The 19,482-nt window shown below is 42.8% G+C and overlaps 1 protein-coding gene across 1 annotated transcript; it reads left to right on the top strand.

Annotated features, from left to right (window-relative positions):
• The first annotated feature begins 2,128 nt into the window (after positions 1-2,128).
• ythdf2 (YTH N6-methyladenosine RNA binding protein F2) lies at positions 2,129-11,428 on the top strand. The gene is made up of 6 exons (XM_083791159.1): positions 2,129-2,515; positions 2,708-2,732; positions 4,335-4,414; positions 5,480-7,171; positions 9,367-9,432; positions 9,912-11,428. The coding sequence occupies exons 1-6, from the start codon at positions 2,489-2,491 to the stop codon at positions 9,933-9,935; spliced, it is 1,914 nt and encodes a 637-aa protein (XP_083647285.1). The 5' UTR covers positions 2,129-2,488; the 3' UTR covers positions 9,936-11,428.
• The last annotated feature ends 8,054 nt before the right edge of the window (positions 11,429-19,482 follow it).

Here is a 19,482-nt window from a genome sequence, read left to right as displayed (position 1 = left end):
AGAAGTAGTAAAGTGTGCCGCTTGGGATATTATTTACATTATGAAGAGAGGATATATACAAAGAAATTATAATTTTGAGCGATGGAAATAAGCGAATTAGCACAACACCCCATAGCCCCATTCAATTCAATGCAATTAATTTAGGGCTTATGGTAGGGGAAATAGCCAATAAGGAGCTTTTGCACAAAATAACACCTGGACCTCTTTGGTGGGGACGTAACGACTACAAAGAAAGGTAAGAAAGCCTTTTAGTATGGAATTCTCCTTTAAACTTGCTCAAGGCTGTTCATTGATTAAGCTACTTCATCATGGACCTCTGGGTTCAATATTTTGGATTTTTCCTAATTGACCCACAAGTTAACTTTTGTTACAGTGATCAATAATAAACAAATAAATGTTATTTCATTTCCATAAGGAATAAAGTCACATAAGGTCATACCTTACAGAAAGAGCTAGCAAAGTATAGCCTAGCCTATATCAAAATATGTAGCCTTTTGTGAGTTGTCAAACCAACAAAGACTTTTCTAATCTAGTTAACCTCCAGTCCGGAATAGGATTAACTTTAGACAACATATAAATTGTTTTTAAAGGCATTTTGTTTGAATTTGTATTGTTCGTATATGGAGTTAGACATATATTTGGAAAATGTATTATTTAAGAATGCAGCATGTGAATATAAGCCGAATTTAGTATTTATACTCTCTTATACACTCTTATCATTATACATCATCATCATCATCATCTCATGAACAACTGAATTTATGTGATTGGTTAGCCGATTTGCTCGTCTACATAAATTTCCCTGCATTGTCAATGGCATTTAATGTGGTGTTTTGTGCTAATTTACATTATATATTTGAGGCACATATGACCTGATTTCTCCTTTCATTGTTAATTTGATTGATTGATTGATTGAAATATTTATTAACAGTTTGCAGAATTACAGTAGCCTACATTTCAAGCACAAGCATTACACTTTTACAAGAGACGTACAAATATACACTTCTATATAGCCAAAGAACAGAACAGGAATTCATCATAAAGGAGGTAAAATCACACCCTTGTGAAGTGAGTGGTGCAACTCCGTGTGGGGTCCGGGGGCGGGTCCTGACCCACAGGAACCACCCAGGGTGCCGGCCTGATTCCGGCGAGCCGCCCCGCGTCCGAAACGGTTGAGAAATGACAGTTACAGTGTGGGGGTCCCTCTACTGTACCCTCTCTACTGTACTGGCACACCCGAAATCACCATAGCCCATGCTACAGTTAATATGTGCGTGCATGTGTGTTTGTGTGTGTGTTACATTGCGCACAGGTGGTGAAAAACAACCATGCTGTTTTCGTGCTCAGACGCACCCAGCCACCCAGCCACATAGCTCCGTAAGGGAGTATGCTACTCAAAAAGGGGAAAGAAACATACAGTGAGGGAAAGGGGTGGGTGGGGGATTCAGATTTTACGGGGCCGTCGGCCCGTCTCAATGGCAAATATATCGTGTGTGGACCATAGACTGTAGGTGTATATAGGAGGGCCCTCAAAAAACACACCCGTGTGAAGTGAGGGGCGCTCTAATCACCCTATCGTACATCATCATGACGAAAAATTGACAGTCTATTTGCTCAGACAGTATGACGTCAAATTGTCCATTCATTGTTAATGGGAATTTAATGTTTTTAGATAGCATTTCTGTAGACTTAGAAAGCATTTGATAGACTTATAGCATGTTATGTAGACAGCACTATATAATTGCATTGTATGTAGTCATATAGATATTCCACTGTTACTTTCTTATAGTTTACGCATTTTTCATGATAAATGCTTTTTATGTGATGTATTCCCATGCTTTTTTGTTCTTTCTTAATATAAATCGCTCTGGATTAAGAGCGTCTGCTAAATGCCTAAATTGTAAATTGTAATGTTTGTACAGTCGGACAAAGTTTGTGGACACACCAAAAGCTAGACATAGGAGCGCCCCTCAAAAATGAGTGTAGCTACAATGATCATAAACTCAAACTTTCAATCGTTATGCAGACAAAAACAAAAAAAGATACAAATAATGTATAAATAACGACCAATGGCTCTAAACGTTGTGGCTTTGGCGTGCATAACTAGCATGACTAAAAAGCTTAGCGTTGACATTTGTTTTTTAAATAATAATAATACAAATATTTATATATATATATTTCAAAATTGCTGTAAAAGTTGCAGCGGCCGTAGCTTCCAGGGTTCCTCCAGGTTCCTCCGTGCCATGGCGGGGCGCATGTCCGTGGTAAATAAATGTCCTCATCGGTAGACGGAGGGCCGCCCAGCCATGTTGAGAAGACTGTCAGCGCTGCTGAGAGCGAACGAACTGCAGCCCGCCATTGTGTAGAAACCAGGCTCTGTAAGAGCGAGAGGGGCAAAACTCTTCAATTAAATATAGACATCCTCTACACCCTGCCGCTTTCAATTAGAAACAAATAGAGTTAACACAGGCTCCAGGGAAAGAAAGACATGTCAGCCAGCAGCCTTCTTGAACAGGTAAAGAGAGGCACTTTGTGAACATTTACGAGCATCGAGACGGCTAGTAGCGAAGAGTTTCACAGACACAGGCAGTGCAGTAGGCCTGACCACCTGCTAAAAGGGACTGGTGAAATACATTGTTTTCATCTATTTTTCCCTTCCTCTCTTCTCATAAATCAAACCTTCATGAATCACTTGGACCCAATCCAGAGACCGAAAGGCCAAGCAAATAAAGGTAAGAACAAATCTGAGCCAGCGGATCAACTTGGGGGTGGTTTGACTGAATGCGGATCTTTTTGGCGTGCGGGGTGACTGGAAGGAGCGCTTTGAAAAGCCCTGCGTGTTGCGCTGCTGATGCGATAGCCTTTTTTCCCTAGCTTTAATGTCAAGTTGGCCGACAGACCCGGTTGGAAGCTCGAGTTTGAACGCCTTAAAACACTTATTTGCCCCTGCGTCGCGACTGCTGTGTGCTTTTGACGGTGCTGTAATGTGTTTTTTCGCCCATCATCATATCCCTGCCGCCGCTGCTGCTGCTAGTGAGCTTCTCGCCAGCCTCGAAATGGCTCCGTGCTAGCGGGCTACTTTTTTTAAATGCCTAGCGTGCCGTGACACACACCAGCATCCTGTCTTGGATTTTTAGGTGTTACTTAACGCTTCGCAGTGCCTTGACAGCGTTCGATGGTGAAGTCGTGTTATATCCCGGCCCTTCATTTGGACCAGATTGAGGCGCTAATGATAATGTCAATATTTTACATTGGTGCTAACCTAGCAACCCAGTCACCTAGCTACCTAGATACGACGATACCAAGGATACGTCGGTGATGTCACAACTAAGCACCAGCTAACGGAAGTGCATTGTACTAATGGAGTACATTTATAGTTTATCATTTCGAGCCTTTCGCTTGACAAAAAAGGATTTATTGTCAACCGAAAAATGCTTCCTTTCAAACGCTTCCTTTCAAAACAGTTTGTTTTTCTGTGTCATTGTTTGGGACCCATCAAATAGCATAAGCTACACATGCATAGATTTCCCATTGTTTGTGGCGTCACGCACCAACCCTTGGTATGTTTATTCTAGCTAGCTACCAAGTCCGTCACGATATGAAAGGATTCTTGGCGCTCGTAGCTAAGTCGTTAGCTAGCATGCTAACGCTAGCTGGTTGCTACACTTAACCTGAAAATGACACGTCTTCCGACATGTTTTTCCTGTATCCAAATGAGCCTCTTAATGCTTATGCTTACTTGCTCGTTTGCCATTCCGACCCGAGTATTCTTACAACAATGAGAAGTCTCATGATTATTCTCAGTGCGCCTGATGTCTGCGTGAAGGTAAAACATCTGGCTGGTTAGCGGACCCCGAACATATTTTTAAAGGAACTCCAGCCTCCAGGTCGTTTAACGTTGACCGAGAATACCCCTGGCGTTTGTGTTGTTTAGTTTGCTATGCTTGACAAGAACGTAACCACAGATTCTGGTTCAAATATCGTACCACATATGTGATTTGAGATGAAGAAGGCACCAGTTTCGAATATCTATTACCCCTTCTGTTCCAACAACTTCCATTAACAATACTATATATCCATCACAAGAGCTGATTCATCATCTTGTGCAAGATCAGGCTGTGTAATTAGCAAATGTTTAGAGCAGTGTGTATGTGAGTTATGTGTTAACCATCATTTGGCTTTGTGGCCTCCCCTGTGACATAAGGGAATAATTACAAGGGCTGGTAGTGATGATGACAAATAATGATTGAGCAGAGCAAGCAAATGCACATACAGTCAACGATTTTGTAGAAATGTTTTAACCTCTGTTCACGTAAATGTCTTCTCTCCTTCAGTGCAAAACGGAGCTGTGACCCAAAAGGATACTTTGAATGATGATGAGTTCGAGCCTTACCTGAATACTCAGGCCAGACAGGTACAATTAACCATGGTGTATATGTACTGTAGTCATACTCTCTTTAGTATTTATTTTTAAATCATTTGCATTGTGCATGATTAGGCCATAATTTGTCTTAGTCTTTAGTTTACCACACCTTTTGTAGTTTAAATGTGTCTATCCTGTACGACTGGACTGAAACATTTGCAGCAACCTACTGTAAAGTGTTAATTGCAGTGTAAATGCATCTATACTATTAAGTTGTGTTATTGTCACATTCCTAACCACATCCATGTAAAAAGATATTGAAGATAAGGAGGAAAGCCTGTTGAACAGCTTTTGCAGTTAATCACCCAGTTGTTATGGTTTGAGCTCATTGGTGTCATCTGCATACAATACCCTGAACGCTTTATTGAACTGCTTTAATAGTCCCCCATCCAGTCTCCCCCCCCCCCCCCCCCCCCCATCAATGTTGAACAAAAGTGTGTCCTCCAATTTCGATAAGCCTTACAAATTATTTGCCCACAAGGGCTTTGTAGGTATGACCATTTTAAACAAAGAAATTCCTCTGCTAGAAGATTAATAGGTGCCTTTATCTTGTTGCAGGCTTTGATTGTTTACTGTGTAGTGTGTAGTAGATGGCATGCCCTTCTGTAGTAAGGGACATGCTGAGAAGTGGGCCATAATGGAAAAGAATGGGGCCTGTATATTCTGCCAGTCAATAGAATGCACCATCCTTTTGTTGAAGAGACTGTGGCACTTGTTATCTCATAATACAGTTCACTTGTTTGCATTTAGACTCTGTCTCAGATGGTTAGCCAGATCAAGGAACAAACTTTGGAATATATCCTAGAAACGGTCTTGGATGTGTGACTATGGAATCTATACTTTGATAGATTAATTGGGTTTAATGGATTTTTGTGCTTAAAAGTTTAGCTTTTGCTGTTCATTGCCTAAGGCCCTAAGCAATCTCTATCAGATTGTGTGTGTGTGTGTGTGTGTGTGGGGGGTGTGGGTGTGGGTGTGGGGGGGTCTTGTTCTTTGCAACAGCTTTTTTTGTTTTACTATTTGTCACTAAAGGGTAATCTCTTTCTGTCCATCCAGAGCAATGCCTATACGGCCATGTCGGACTCGTACATGCCCAGCTACTACAGCCCCTCCATAGGATTCTCCTACTCCCTGAACGAGGCAGCATGGTCCACTGCCGGGGACCCCCCTATGCCTTACCTGACCTCTTATGGACAGCTGAGCAACGGGGAGCCCCACTACCTCCCGGACGCTATGTTTGGCCAGCCAGGGCCTCTGGGGAGCAACCCTTTCCTGGGCCAGCATGGTTTCAACTTCTTCCCCGGTGGCATCGACTTCTCAGCATGGGGCAATAGCAGCTCTCAGGGACAGTCGGGCACGCCGCAGAGCTCTGGCTACAGCAGCAACTACAACTATGCCCCCAGCTCGCTTGGGGGTGCCATGATTGATGGACAGTCTCCATTTGCCCCTGCTGCCAATGAGCCTCTCAACAAGGCGCCTGGCATGAACAGCCTTGACCAGGGCATGGCAGGGCTTAAGATCGGTGGTGCTGCCCCTGGTGGCAGTGGGGACATGGTTCCTAAGGTGGTTGGTTCTGGCTTGCCTGGTGGGGGTCCGCTTGGTCCTGTATCATCTGTAGGACCACCCATTATGCCCCCTGTCTCTATTGCCCCTGCCAAGCCTGCCTCCTGGGCGGACATTGCCAGCAAGCCGGCCAAGCCTCAGCCTAAACTGAAAACCAAGGGCGGCATGGCCGGTGCCAACTTGCCTCCTCCGCCCATCAAACACAACATGGACATCGGCACTTGGGACAACAAGGGTACCATGCCTAAAGCCGCCACCCCTCAGCAGGTCCCCCCAATCCCGAGTAACGGGCAGCCGCCCAATCAGGCCTCTCCTCAGCCTGGAGCCACTGCAGGAGGGACTCCACAACTGCCCCTCAGCAATGGACAGTTGGTACCCTCTGTTGCCCAGATGGGGCAGCATCAGCTACCACCTAACGGGCAGCCAGGTATGGCCCAGATGCAGCCTCCTCTCTCCCAGGGTCCCCCTCCTCCCCCAGCCCAACAACAGCAACCTTCTCAACCCACTCGCTGGGTCCCACCACGAAACCGGGCCAATGGGTTCGGGGACACTGGTGTTGGTTCAGGCCAGTCACCTCCCAACTCTTCCGGTGTGGGGGTGGTTCCTGGGGTCCCCACAGAGCCTCACCCGGTGTTGGAGAAACTTCGTATGGTCAACAATTATAACCCCAAGGACTTTGACTGGAACCCCAAGCAGGGCCGTGTGTTCATCATCAAGAGCTACTCGGAGGATGACATCCACCGTTCCATCAAGTACAACATCTGGTGCAGCACGGAGCACGGCAACAAGAGGCTGGATGCGGCTTACCGCTCGCTGGGTGGAAAGGGCCCGCTCTACCTTCTCTTCAGTGTCAATGGGAGCGGGCACTTCTGCGGTGTCGCAGAGATGCGCTCGCCTGTGGACTACAACACGTGTGCCGGGGTGTGGTCACAGGACAAGTGGAAGGGGCGCTTTGACGTGCGTTGGATCTTCGTTAAGGACGTTCCCAACAGCCAGTTGAGGCACATCCGACTGGAGAACAACGAGAACAAGCCAGTGACCAACTCTCGGGACACACAGGAGGTACCGCTGGACAAGGCCAGGCAAGTGCTGAAGATCATCGCCGGATACAAGCACACCACCTCCATCTTCGACGACTTCTCCCACTACGAGAAGCGACAGGAGGAGGAGGAATGTGTGAAAAAGGTAATGGCATGTTATTGCCTTGAGGTTATTGGTTCATATATTAAATAATTGTTTATTGCATATCTATTGTTTTGTTTTTTTCACCTCGACAGGGATGTACCATGTGAGATGCCTGTGATATGGGATGTGTGTGTGGCTGAGCGCATGGTTTTGTTATCATTTCGAAGAATAACGGGGAAATATGACACCTTAACTTTTAGCACTCCACATGTTTGTTTCTTTTGTTATTGTGGTATTCACATGTTTTTCTTTTTTGTTATTGTGGTATTCAATCTTGCATATGTGATCCTGCTTCAAAGGACGGTACTGGAAAGTATTCTGCACATTTTCGCTGGAATCCATGAACAGTTTAGCTGTTTTGTTAAAGCCTTCATATACCATGTACCCTTTTATTTAGCGATGTGGGTCATATAATCATCTCGTTAATTGAATGCATCTATATGAATTATGGCCATGTTACTTTAACTGCCTGAGCTAACTGTACCTGAAAGTTTGATTATTTTACTTAGATTATTTTTCTTCTGTTTGAGGTGTTTACCATAGTTTTGTCATTTAACTTTAATATGAAAGTGTGTTTGTTTCAACCTAAGAGGAAAAAGGTTATTTGCAAAATGTGTTTTGTTTGGAACGGTTCACTTAAAATTAGCACAGTGATGAAATGCACACCTGTAATTCGCATTTCAGAACTTAACCTTTTTGAACAGTGAAAAATAGGCCAACAAAATTGTACTGGGTTGTTAACGGGGAGAGAAACTGCTATCAGCAATGTGATGGGAAAGTTTGTCTGGTTGTTAGTAGTTTGTTTTCTTTGAAGTAATAGGGGGTTCTGGCACAACTTCGTCCACTAGCAAGATGCGTGAAAGAAGTCAGGAAAACATTCCAGAAACAAACTCCAACAACACTAATAGTAAACCAACTTTATTATAAAAACGAATGCATTACACACTGGAGTGTGGACTTCATCGAGGTCATACTGGTGAACTTGGACAAGCTTTAAAAAAAGTTCATTTCCCACCCTGACCTTCAACCATCTTGGTGTATGTTGTCATTTCAACTTGTACTTTGAAAGTGGTAAATGTATGTGTTAAAAGTCAGAACAAGCTTGAACATTATCAGCTTGATCTAAAGGGTTCTTTCAATTAAAGCAATTTCCCTCCATTGTTCAGGCAAACTTGAAGGTATGAATATACCAGTGGGGGGATAATGCTTTGAAGCCCTACATGGTTACTGCTGACTGCCTCAAAGATCACATGTTTTTTTGGAAGAAGAAAGTAATGACCTGGACTGTATACTGACACATTTTGGGTGTTTATTGTAGGCTAGTTGCCTAGTTCTACAGATTAGCAAAGATGGCTCTATTTTGACTAGTACCATAAAATAACAAAATTTTCTTGCTCCCATTTGTGTTAAAATTCAGTGTCAACTCTTATGGACTGTGTCCACGTAAGCGGCGTTTGTTATTCTTTTTCTGAGCGCAGCATACGTTTTGATTTGTCTTCAATGGGTGTGCTGTGTATTTAGGCCATGCTAGAAACGGCAGCAGAGTGATGAAGCGCTGAGCGTTAATTCTGCTCTGAGCCATACACGACTGGTGTTTTCACTTTAAAGAGCGCCTTGTATTTTCAGCAGGGAGAAATTCTTCGGACACACATCCTTAGAATCTCTCAATGGAAAACAAATAACTGATGTAACCAGAATAGGTTTTTCATTTATTTTGTCACTGACATTCCATGAAAATGTGTTAATGTCTGCCACATGTAATTTGCTTAAATTGTCACCAATCAAAGTGAGATCACTAATTGTGTGCATGTCAAGGAAGTCTTTGACCATGAAGGTTGTCTGTTAAAACATTTGAAATGCTTCTTCCTAGGTGCAGGTGTTTGCATACTGACAACATTGCAGGTGCACTGCCACTGTAGTTAGTTGAACTGGGTTCATGACACTTATGTCAATTGCACTGCCAGCGCTCTGGAAGGGTGAATCCAAAATAACTCTGTTAAAATATATTGTGTGCGCGTGTGTGTGTTGCATTGATACACCTCTGCAACATGAATATACCGTAGACATAGTGTGTGTATTATATATGTATAAAATTACACGTGCATTGATTTGAATACATGGTGTCATGATAAAAAAATATATATATCCCTAATTAAGCCAACTACGTTCACACTTTACTTGCATATGCTTGGCAGGTGGAGGTCCAGGGCAGTGAACCGTACCCCAGCAACCCCAGCAACAGGAGTCATTACCGGCTTCAGGTAACTCGCCTGGTCCATAACCATAATTTAGTTTTAACGTTTAGTTTTTTGTCCTTTTATCAAGACTTCAGTTAATTTATACTTGTTCAAAGTTCAATCAAGAGTTGTTATTAAGTGCTACTGCAAAATCAAGTATGTTTTACTGTTCATCAATAGGGTGGGGCAGTCGAGAGACCAGGAGAAAGATGGAGGACATTGTCTGCTATTTTCTCGCTACAATAAACCTCTTGCCAAAAATGACCGATTTACAAGCTCACAGAGCATTGCAGCGTCATGCATTGTGAGCTTGTAGATCTGCTGTTTTCTGTTAATGTTCCCACCGGAAAAGGGTTCAAGTGAATGTAAAAATCACAAATATTTGGCGCCCCCCTGTAGTAACTCTGAGGACCCTCTAGGGGCCCCTGTAGTTGGTTAAATATTATTTCTCTTCTCTGATATTTTTTACTAATTTTCTCTTTCTCTACATATGTCTGTCGTAGGAACGCCAAGGAAGAGTCAAGTAACAGTCACAGCTTTGGACAAAAGACTGCAGTGGCCCCCCTTTCTCCCTGCCCACCCCATCACATCCAGATCTCTAAGAAATTCTAATAGGGGTGAAGAATTAACCAAGGACAAAAAAACAACTAAATGAAGACTTTCTTGATTTCTTTTGACTTTAAAGACTTACTTCGAACTTGTAGTAAAAAGAAAAGGAAACAATTATTCATAGGACTACAACTAAATGCATAGCATCCTTAGGTGAAAAATCTTTTTTGCCCCACCCCGTTCCACTACATGTTTTTTTCTTTTTCCCTTTATATGCTTTTCCTTTTCCATTAAAAAAAAGGAACAACTTCTGTTTTTACAGTCTCAAGAGCAAGTCTGTAATTCTCACACAAACACGCAAATCTAGCAGAGTTATGTAGTGCTGGCTACCATAGTGCCCCAAGTCAAGATGGGCAGTTTGTCTTCTTTCTTTGTAACCACCCCCCTGCCTGCCCCCCTCGTTCCCTCGTCCTATCTTCTAAGGGCGACTGAATCCACAAACTTGGACGAAGCAGACTTTCCTCGTCGGTGGATGTTCAACCAGAGGTGGATGTCGACAGGATTTTTTCTTTCTACGCCTTCCATCTTTTTGTTACGAAGGGAGAACTGCAGATATTCAGAATGGCCCTCTGTTCCTTTTTTGTGTTGAGCTGTGTGTGTGTGTGTGTGTGTGTGTGTGTGCCTCTGGAAGGTAGAGGTGGAGGGGGACAGGAAAAAGAAGGTAAGGTGGGAGGGGCAAAAATGAAAGCAGAAGAGGGAATGTTAAGTTGATGAGCTTTGCTCTGTGTATAATTTCTATGGCGTGAAAATTGGACCCTCTAACAGTCTTCATTGGACTTATTTGCTCGTTTTCCTAATCTTGGGGAAAAAAGTTAAATCATTGTTGCTTCCGCGCTGCTTTTTTCCTTTTATTTTTCATTTATTTTTCTTCCTCCATTTTTCTTAAGACCGCAATGCGAGTGGCCTTGCCCCCACTCTTTCTATTAATCAGTTCAAAAGTAATAAATGTGGTATATTCAGCAGAACCAGTGTGCATTCCCCTTGTTTGACTGTAAAGCTAAATTTGTCATGCTGTGTCTGTGCATTCTTTCTTTGGGGTCTCTGAATCTATTTTTTCCTCCCTCCCTCCAAAAGGGTAAAGGAATGAATGTTTTATTTCCTGATAACCTACCTACATATTGAACCCACCCACTTCCCAGCCTGACTTGATTCTCACCAATATCCTTTGCACTTCTAACCACTTTTCCTCAACAGTCTATCCCCCACCCCCTACCCTTCTCCTGTCCTGATTTACGATCCATCATTTCTGACTGCTCAACCAACCATACTATAATATCAGAATCACAGCCTACACACCATCCTCGCAGAATGTCATTTTTGGTGATTAAAAAGGAAAAAAAAAAACGCAAGGTCCTCTTTCAAAACTACTGGCTTTTATCTGTGGCATAATAAAGATGCTCCACAATGTAAAGTGTGGGTTTTTTGTCCTTCCTAACATCATGATTGTGTAATCTGCTTGCAGGGGTCTGAATACAATTCATATCGTATATGGGTGGGTGTCAGACTCAGTCCTGTTTTCTCAGTTCAGTTTTGGTCATATGGATAGGGGGAAATACAAACTCCCTGCTTTATATGAAGGTATAAATATTGCCACAAACATGTTTTCTTAGCTATAGTTTGTTTAGAACAAATTGATAACAGAAATTAGTCATGTGTTGCCATTTTACTAATGACTGAGTGCAACTGGTTGGATTTATTACTAGTAATCGACTACTGTTTTCTCATCCTTGCAGATTACTACAATTGCCGTATATTGGTAGGCTGCAGTGCTACCTATTAACAAAATAAAATACTATAATCCGCCATCTTCTACCCTCTCCAATGCGAGTGTATACAACGTAATGGCCACACGAGGGCGACATTCTATTATTTATTGCCGTTCTTTTCCGACCTTGACAAGATGTATTCTGGGTTTAGAGTGAGTCCCAGTTGCAGAATATAATATGGAAACTGAAGTTTCCAGTAGGGAAATGAATCTCAATAAAGTATGTAGGCCTATTAAATATTTAAGACAGTCTTGTGGCTAATTGATAGTGGCACCCCATTGTAGCAACAGATATCCCAATTCCCAATCCCATCTAGGCCTGCCCTACATGGACTAGCGGCACTAGCCTATTTCGATTCTCGTAGATGTATTTGATCGATTTCTAGTCTAGCGCTTCGTTTCCCTGAGGGTGGAGCACGGACACCAGCTGAGCGAACATGTACAATTTGCAAAATATAATGTGTTTATAGTACCTGATGCCCAAAATGTGAAAGAGGCCTGCTTGTGCAAACCGCAGGCCTCTTTCACATTGAAAACTACGGACTAATACATTGCACAGTTTTGATTGATTGAAATATTTATTAACAGTTTGTAGAATTTACAGTACATTTTAAGCACAAACTCAATACAAAGACTGTCAACTGTGAGTGGACGACCCAATTAAGCATTACACTTGTTTACAACAGGGTCCACATTGTTCAATTCATCAAAACATTTAAAGACATACAACCATTTAGAGACATACAAATAGACATTTCTATGTAGCTAAAAAACAGAACAGGAATTCATCATATGGGAAGCAAAAAAGGGAAAATATACAATATACAGTGAGGGAAATGGGGTGGGGGGGTGGGGGGGATTCAGATTTTACAGAGGCCAGTTTCGAATTGCAGCCATCCGTAGAGCGGTTTTAAAGGAGTCAAGGGATTCACATGTCTTAATGACTGTTGGTAGGGCGTTCCACATTTTGGTGGCATAGGAGCGAAAAGAATTTAGTCCCTTGTTTGTGCCGAATCTGGGTTGTACATGGTTTGTTGCACTCCCTCTGGTGTTGTGGGTGTGGACTTCGTTTACATTAAGGAAGTATTTAGACAGGTACATGGGTATCTTGGTGGTGTATCGAATCTTGTGGACCAGACCCATTGCAAGATGCTGTACTCTGTCGACGACCCTAAGCCATCCCAGCCTGTCAAAGTGGGCAGGGGTGAGGTGGGTTCGGGGGGTGAGGCCAAGTAGGAGCCTGACCAGTTTGTTTTGGGAGGTCTGGAGCCTTGTTTTAAGGGCCTTTGAGGTGCTGTGGTACCAAGAGGTGGATGCATAGTCAAAGAAACCTTGTACGAGGGCTCCTGTTAAGGTCTTCAAGGTGTTTTTGCTGACCAGTGAGGAGATCCTGTAAAGGAATCTTGTTCTTTGATTGACTTTTTTGATTACGTTGGTGGCCATTTTATCACCGGAAAGATTAGCCTCCAGGATGGAACCTAGGTAGGTAATTTGATCAGTGCAATGTATTAGTCCGTAGTTTTCGATAAAGAAGTGTTTTTATCCCGTTTGTGGCTAGTCTCGCGTTGCCAGACTGTTACCTCTCGCAATTTCCAAATGCTTCCCGTCATACATTTGGAGATTGTAGACCATACTCTATGTTGTATAGTATGTATACCATATATTATATATCTATGTTGTAGACCCCCCGACTAGTTTGTGGCCGATTCTGTCGGAAGTTCCCAATGGCCATAGGCGGCAGTGAGGAGGCGCATCCGGTGAAAGCCGGAATTACGCTCAACGTAAATAGGAAGTAAACGCGGGGAGGAAATGGCGTTCGGCCAAAAATGGGAATAAAACACTTTTATTGACAACTACGGACTAATACATTGCACAAGCACCTCGCATGCCCCTCTGACATTTGGGGCATCAGGGTAAGAACCTTATAGTTTGCATTTGTACATGCTGGTGTCTGTCCTCCGGCTCCACCCTCCGGGAAATGAAGCTTTAAACTCGATCAAATACTGTACATCTACGATTGATTGATTGAAAATGTATCAACAGTTTGTAGAATGGGTACATTTCAAAGAAAGTAGGCTACAGGTCAATACAAAATCTGGATAAGGATAAGGATAAGGATAAAACAGAAACTGTAGGCTAGCCTACTATTAAAGACTTGGTCCTCCAAGTACATTTGCAATTCATAAAATATTACTTTTACTTATGCCCATTACGCCGGCTGGCGAATAGGGAAGCAACAAAGTTTCTCCACTTGCATCTGTCTTGCCATCTTCTCTATGGTCCCCCAGCTCTGATGTTGTTGCTGGAGCTCCTTTGATCGTCCTACGCCATGTCATTTTTGGCCTCCCTCTCTTGCCTTCTGGGATTGCGTTGTTGTCCATTCTGAGCACAAAGCACATGGCCAATCCAGGTCCACTTTATTTATTAAACTAGGCCTAGTTTTAGCTGCTGCCTGCAGTGCTAAATTGACCAAAGTTGGTTACATTCATTCATTCATTCATTCATTCATGCATCATGCATGTAGGGCAGTATATAGCTAGCCTAATATCCTATCATTTTACAAACAAAAGGCTATCGATATTAATACTGGACCGGTAGACTATTATTCGGTAATAGGCGGGCCTACTATTTAACTCTTTAGAACTGTAAGCAGATTTTGGGCGCGCGTCTGCGTGCGTGCGATTGTGGTTGGTCATGGGGTGACTGGGGGAAAGGGAAAGGGGGGTGACGGGCGGCACGTGTCGTGTCTGCGTTTGCGTGAAACATGCAGCCCGAGGGGATCTCCGGTGACCCTTATCTGTGCGTCCCTGGGGACGGACGCCCTAACCAACCCCTCCTGGGATGCAAATGAAAGGCCATGGAAGAGAGACACATATATACAGCCACTGAGACAGCGGAGGAGAAGAAAGGAAATGGGACCACAGGGAGAAAAGAGGGTCTGAGGGAGGAGAGGAGTGCGGTCAGTGCTCATATCTTGAAAAGTGCATGGAGCTGAAATTATGCTACGATGAAGAAAAGGAAGGGAAGGGGGGCTATAACCCCATGGTGACAGGCGAAATTCTGCCCTGTCGATGATGGTGTGCGTGCGTGTGTGTGCGCGCGCGCGTGTGCGCGCGCGAATTATAGCCGCCAATGTAGATAGGCATCATTATACTGTTCACTAACATATAGCCTATAGGCTTTATATTATACTTAGGCCTACTTATACATTTATTTCCTAGTTCGTTTAGGCTAGGCCTAACAAAAAAATAGGGGACATCATGGGCCTACATAGGCATAGGTCAGGTCTGCTCATAATTTGAAAAAAGAATGAAAAAATCCAAGAATTAATTAATTAATAAATAAACAAATAGGCCTAAATAAAATAGAAAAGAGAAAGGTTAAAAGCTCCTTGGCTTAATGCACATGCGCCTTATTACAGGCGCGGCAGCGCCTATTGTATAGTTATATTACTGCAAGGTCATGGCTATATGCTTTATCAGATGAGGCACGCGCCTTCCCCTCTCTCACCCCAGCACGTGCCCCTGATTATCATAAGGCATCCATCTCTTTCTTCCATTAGTGACGCTTCGCCATGTTTGAACAGACTTCTATTTCCATGGCTAAATTAGATTTTTCCCCCCTCAATTTTAGTGCATTGCATAGCATATTTTGTTTGTGAACGGCCGCTGTCCTACCTGTCCCAAATCAAATCAAAAGCAGCTTGCTTGTCATATAGGCTTGTGTAAAATTTTAATGTTGCATCTCATCTGCAAAGTAGCCCAGGCTATATTTTAACCTAAACATACAGTATATAGGCCTATGGGTTATTTACAGTGATGGAGCAAAAGGCAAAGCACCATTTTAAGAAGAGAAGGCTCAAAAAGTTTATAAACTAGCTGATAATTGTCATTGAGTGACATAATAATTATGACCAAAACACCTGATAAAATATTCAATGCTATTATATTAATTTAGAATTATGTGTCAGCCAATGAAGACGAGCAAGGAAAATAATTTTGCATACGATTATTTTTGCGTCACAAATTCACAAGACAAATTCTTAAGGTGGTGTCTTCCGTTAACATGTGACTTGCGAAAAATTTCATAATGAGCTATATAGCATGTCTTTTTTTCATCTTTTTTTGCAGGGTGGGGGGGGGGGGGGTGGTCTATAGTCTAATCATCGGTCACCTGCTTTCCATACTGAGAGAGGTTGTTCACTACTGACATATTGAGTATCACCCTTTAATTTCTTCCATTGTCCCAATTCTATTCAGAGTTTTTGAAAATGCATAATATGTAGACCAGAGACAGACACAGGGTTTTTAAGCAGTTGATGACCTCTGTCTCAACATATGCGCCACGTGCCGCGTAATGTGTGCCGTGTGTCGCTGTCTAATTTTGGAGAGGCTATATATCCTCTATGGACAGATGACGGGCCTGCTATGCACAATGTACATTTTGGGATGAGAACAAAAATATCTTGTTATACTTAGTAGCATAATAATATCAAAAGCAAATGTTTAATAAATAATAAAACAATCAAGATGAAAAGTTACCTCTGTGAAATATAGCCATATAGCCATGTAGGACCAATAGTCTAGGGTAAATTTAATTTGTAGTAGCAATGTTATTGTTATTGTTTCTTTTTTAACTATACCGGTATGATGAATAGGCCTATAGTCAACTTCAAACAGGCTAACACCTCTAATGTAGGGCAGAACTATAATATTTGCTTCAACTTAAAAAAAATTAGCTCTAAGGCCAACAACTATAATAGTGTCTAAATCTGTGATGCTATTTCTTCATTTCCGCCATTATTTGAGATGTAGGTCAACTTGCCCTATTGCCCTTTATTGCGATTTTGCAGTTCTGAAATTATGTTGTGCTTTGGGAACGTTTCGTTTTTTAAATAAATAAAACTGAGCAAATAGAAACGTAGTTCATGAAGTGACGACTTTATTGAGAATATTTTTCATATAACAAAAATGTGGAAAGCAAAAAAAAAATTAACAGAACCCTGTTTTCAAAATATGAAGTAATGAAAAAGAATGTTAAAAAAAGTGAATGGTCATGGAAGTATTGTTATTATAAGGTAATTGTTTTTATTTAACAAATAAATAAGTGTACATTTGAATGACTATGACCTTTACCTTTACTGCCAGCATTACATAGGTTTTGAGAACTAATATACAGAACAGTCTGTGTCTCTCTCTCTCTGTCTCTGTGTGTATCTGCTCCTCCCTATCTCAGATATGGCATATGTACACTCATGCGTAAACCCATAGACCTTTGAAGCGGCCCCTATCACCACATGGCCATCTCCCCCTTGGTGTGAGCCCTCTGTCCATTTGGCCCTAGGACTGACTCCGTAATGTTGTCCACTCTGACATTATGGGACTCGGTAGATTATCAGCCTGGTGCCTGAGTCATTGTAGTATTTAGGCCTATCCTCATCCAATAATCTCGTAGTATGCTACTCAGTAATTTCTCAGTCTTGGGTCGGTTAATCCGTACACCTGTTTTAGTGGAGCCAGTGGGCTATCATCACTTTGGTTTGGATACCATCTGTCCTCAACGTTCTCTGTGACTGTGTGATATGTTACACACTCACTCTACCATGGTTCATATATGTCAAAACTAGAGTCCCCTATGTGTACTTACTAGTGCCATTCTGCTGACCTATAGATATTATTCAACGTGCCGGTGTGTCTCTCAGATGCATGATGACTGTGGCTTCTCTCTTGGCATTCACCGCGTGCCTTAATTGTATTGAAAATAAATCAAGGTCCACTGTGAACACAAAGAGCGCAAACCCAAACTTTCAACCCTCATCACTCCTGCATGTCCCACAATCTCCCATCATCATACTTGCATGATCTCAACACCACTTGCTCTTGCTTGGTTTTAGTGCAACACAACTGGTTTCTTTATCTCCCCCTCCTTCATCTCTGCACTAACCTGACGCTTGGTTACCATTGAGCCCAGTCTCTCACTGGTCATAATCTCGTCCAGTCCCCTATTTACAGTCCATCTGTGCTTGCCCTGCATGTTGTTCCTTTGTTTTTTTTTTCGTTTCAGTTTCTCCTCACCTGTGCTTTCTCCTCCCTGCTGGCTCAGAGGCAGCTATGCGGTCCTTTTGCATCTCAAAGTACATGGGCATGCTAATTCCACACCAAACGTGCATTTTCCCCTTGCAAAGAAAACACTCGCTACACATAAATGAATACATCCATACATGCGAACACAGAAACAGCATATGAAATTGTGACCGCTGTGTCCGAGCGTTGCCTGCGTCAGTAAATGCATGTGTGTGAATGTCAGGATGGGCTTCCAGCAACAATATGAGAACAGAAAAAAGCACACACACATCCAATTAACATCAAAGCAACATTCAGAAAGAAGAGCAGAGAGAAGGGAGGGAGAGAGAGGCACAGAGAGATTAATGAAGCTACCTTTGTTGCACCATAAAGACAGCATCACCCTAGCTACCTGCTTCCTACCATTCCTGCAGACCATCTTCTCCTCAGAGCAAAACAAAGGATGATTACTAAATGCATACAACTACACAGCGATGTCTTCTGCTTACCACAGGGCTGCCTGTGCCGCTCCTGCTCAAGTACTTGGTATGGTTTAACCAGACCAAGCAATCCTTCATTACAGTTGGTTAAAGCAGTGTCGATATCTCTCTTCTTTCCTCCCTCCCTCCTACTCTCTCGCTCTCACTCTGTCTCTCTCTCTCTCTCTCTCTCTCTCTCTCTCTCTCTATCTCTCTCTCTCTCTCTGTACCCTGTGTTTGCGCAAAGCAATGCACACAGAATCTGAACAGCCGTGCTCATTATAATTATGTACGCAGATAAATAAATGCACAAAACCACATACAGTAAATACAAACATACAGCATGCACAATATAAAATTAGCCTCTGTGAAATTATGCAAGACCCCCCCCCCCCCCCCCCCAAATAAAATACAAAATAAATAAATAAAGTAAAAAGAACTAGCTTTCTTTTTGGTGCTTAATACTACTGTAGCACGGAGGAGAACATAGTTTGTTCAGACCAAATATATCCTTCTTTTATACGAGAAAAAAAAACCCAGCAGTGGGGCGCTGCAGACAGATTATTCCCTCCATCAGGTCCTTGGGTCCTGGCGTTGTTGTTGTTTGTTGTTGTTGCTGTAGTTGTAATTGTGGCTGCGCCGCTCCATCCGGTGCGGGTCCTTGTGGTGCTGGGGGGACGAGTTTGGGAAGCAGGCACACAGGGGGGGTAGAGGGATGTCGTACAGGGGGCTGAAGGGACAGGAGGCAGGCAGGCAGGCAGGTGTCACATGCAGTCAGGGGGAAAGAGGGTAGAGAGGGTTGGGGGAAGAAGAGGAGAAAAAAAGATTCTGATAAATTCTCCCCAGTCACCCCTATGGGGGAAAAAAAATCCAAGGCTCAAGACAAAAACAAACAAAAAAACGGTGTGGTCAAAAAAGCCCAAAGTGCAAAATATACATATATAAGCCAGGTCGGTATATATGTATAAGGATCCAGGGAAAGGAAGGAGAAGGAGAGGGAAATATATATGTAAATATATTTAGAGAGAAAGAGAGAAGGATGGGCAGGCAGAGCGGAGAGAACAGGCAACTAGCTCACACACAGACACACTGCGCCGATGCTCAAGCACGGGCTTCAATTTATGCTTTCTGGTCGACACCACCCCCCCCACCACACACA

This window comes from Protomyctophum parallelum (assembly GCF_964188405.1).
Source record: "Protomyctophum parallelum genome assembly, chromosome: 20".
Classification (NCBI taxonomy): Eukaryota; Metazoa; Chordata; class Actinopteri; order Myctophiformes; family Myctophidae; genus Protomyctophum; species Protomyctophum parallelum.
Note: the sequence above shows the minus strand (reverse complement) of the source record. Positions and strands in the feature narration are given on the sequence as shown.

Bases quoted from the DNA above. Each gene is read 5' to 3' on its own strand.
- ythdf2 (XM_083791159.1), top strand. From the start codon at position 2,489: ATGTCAGCCAGCAGCCTTCTTGAACAG. The intron at 2,516-2,707 runs GTAAAGAGAGGC...GACCCAATCCAG, and splicing joins CCAGCAGCCTTCTTGAACAG to AGACCGAAAGGCCAAGCAAA. The intron at 2,733-4,334 runs GTAAGAACAAAT...TCTCTCCTTCAG, and splicing joins GAAAGGCCAAGCAAATAAAG to TGCAAAACGGAGCTGTGACC.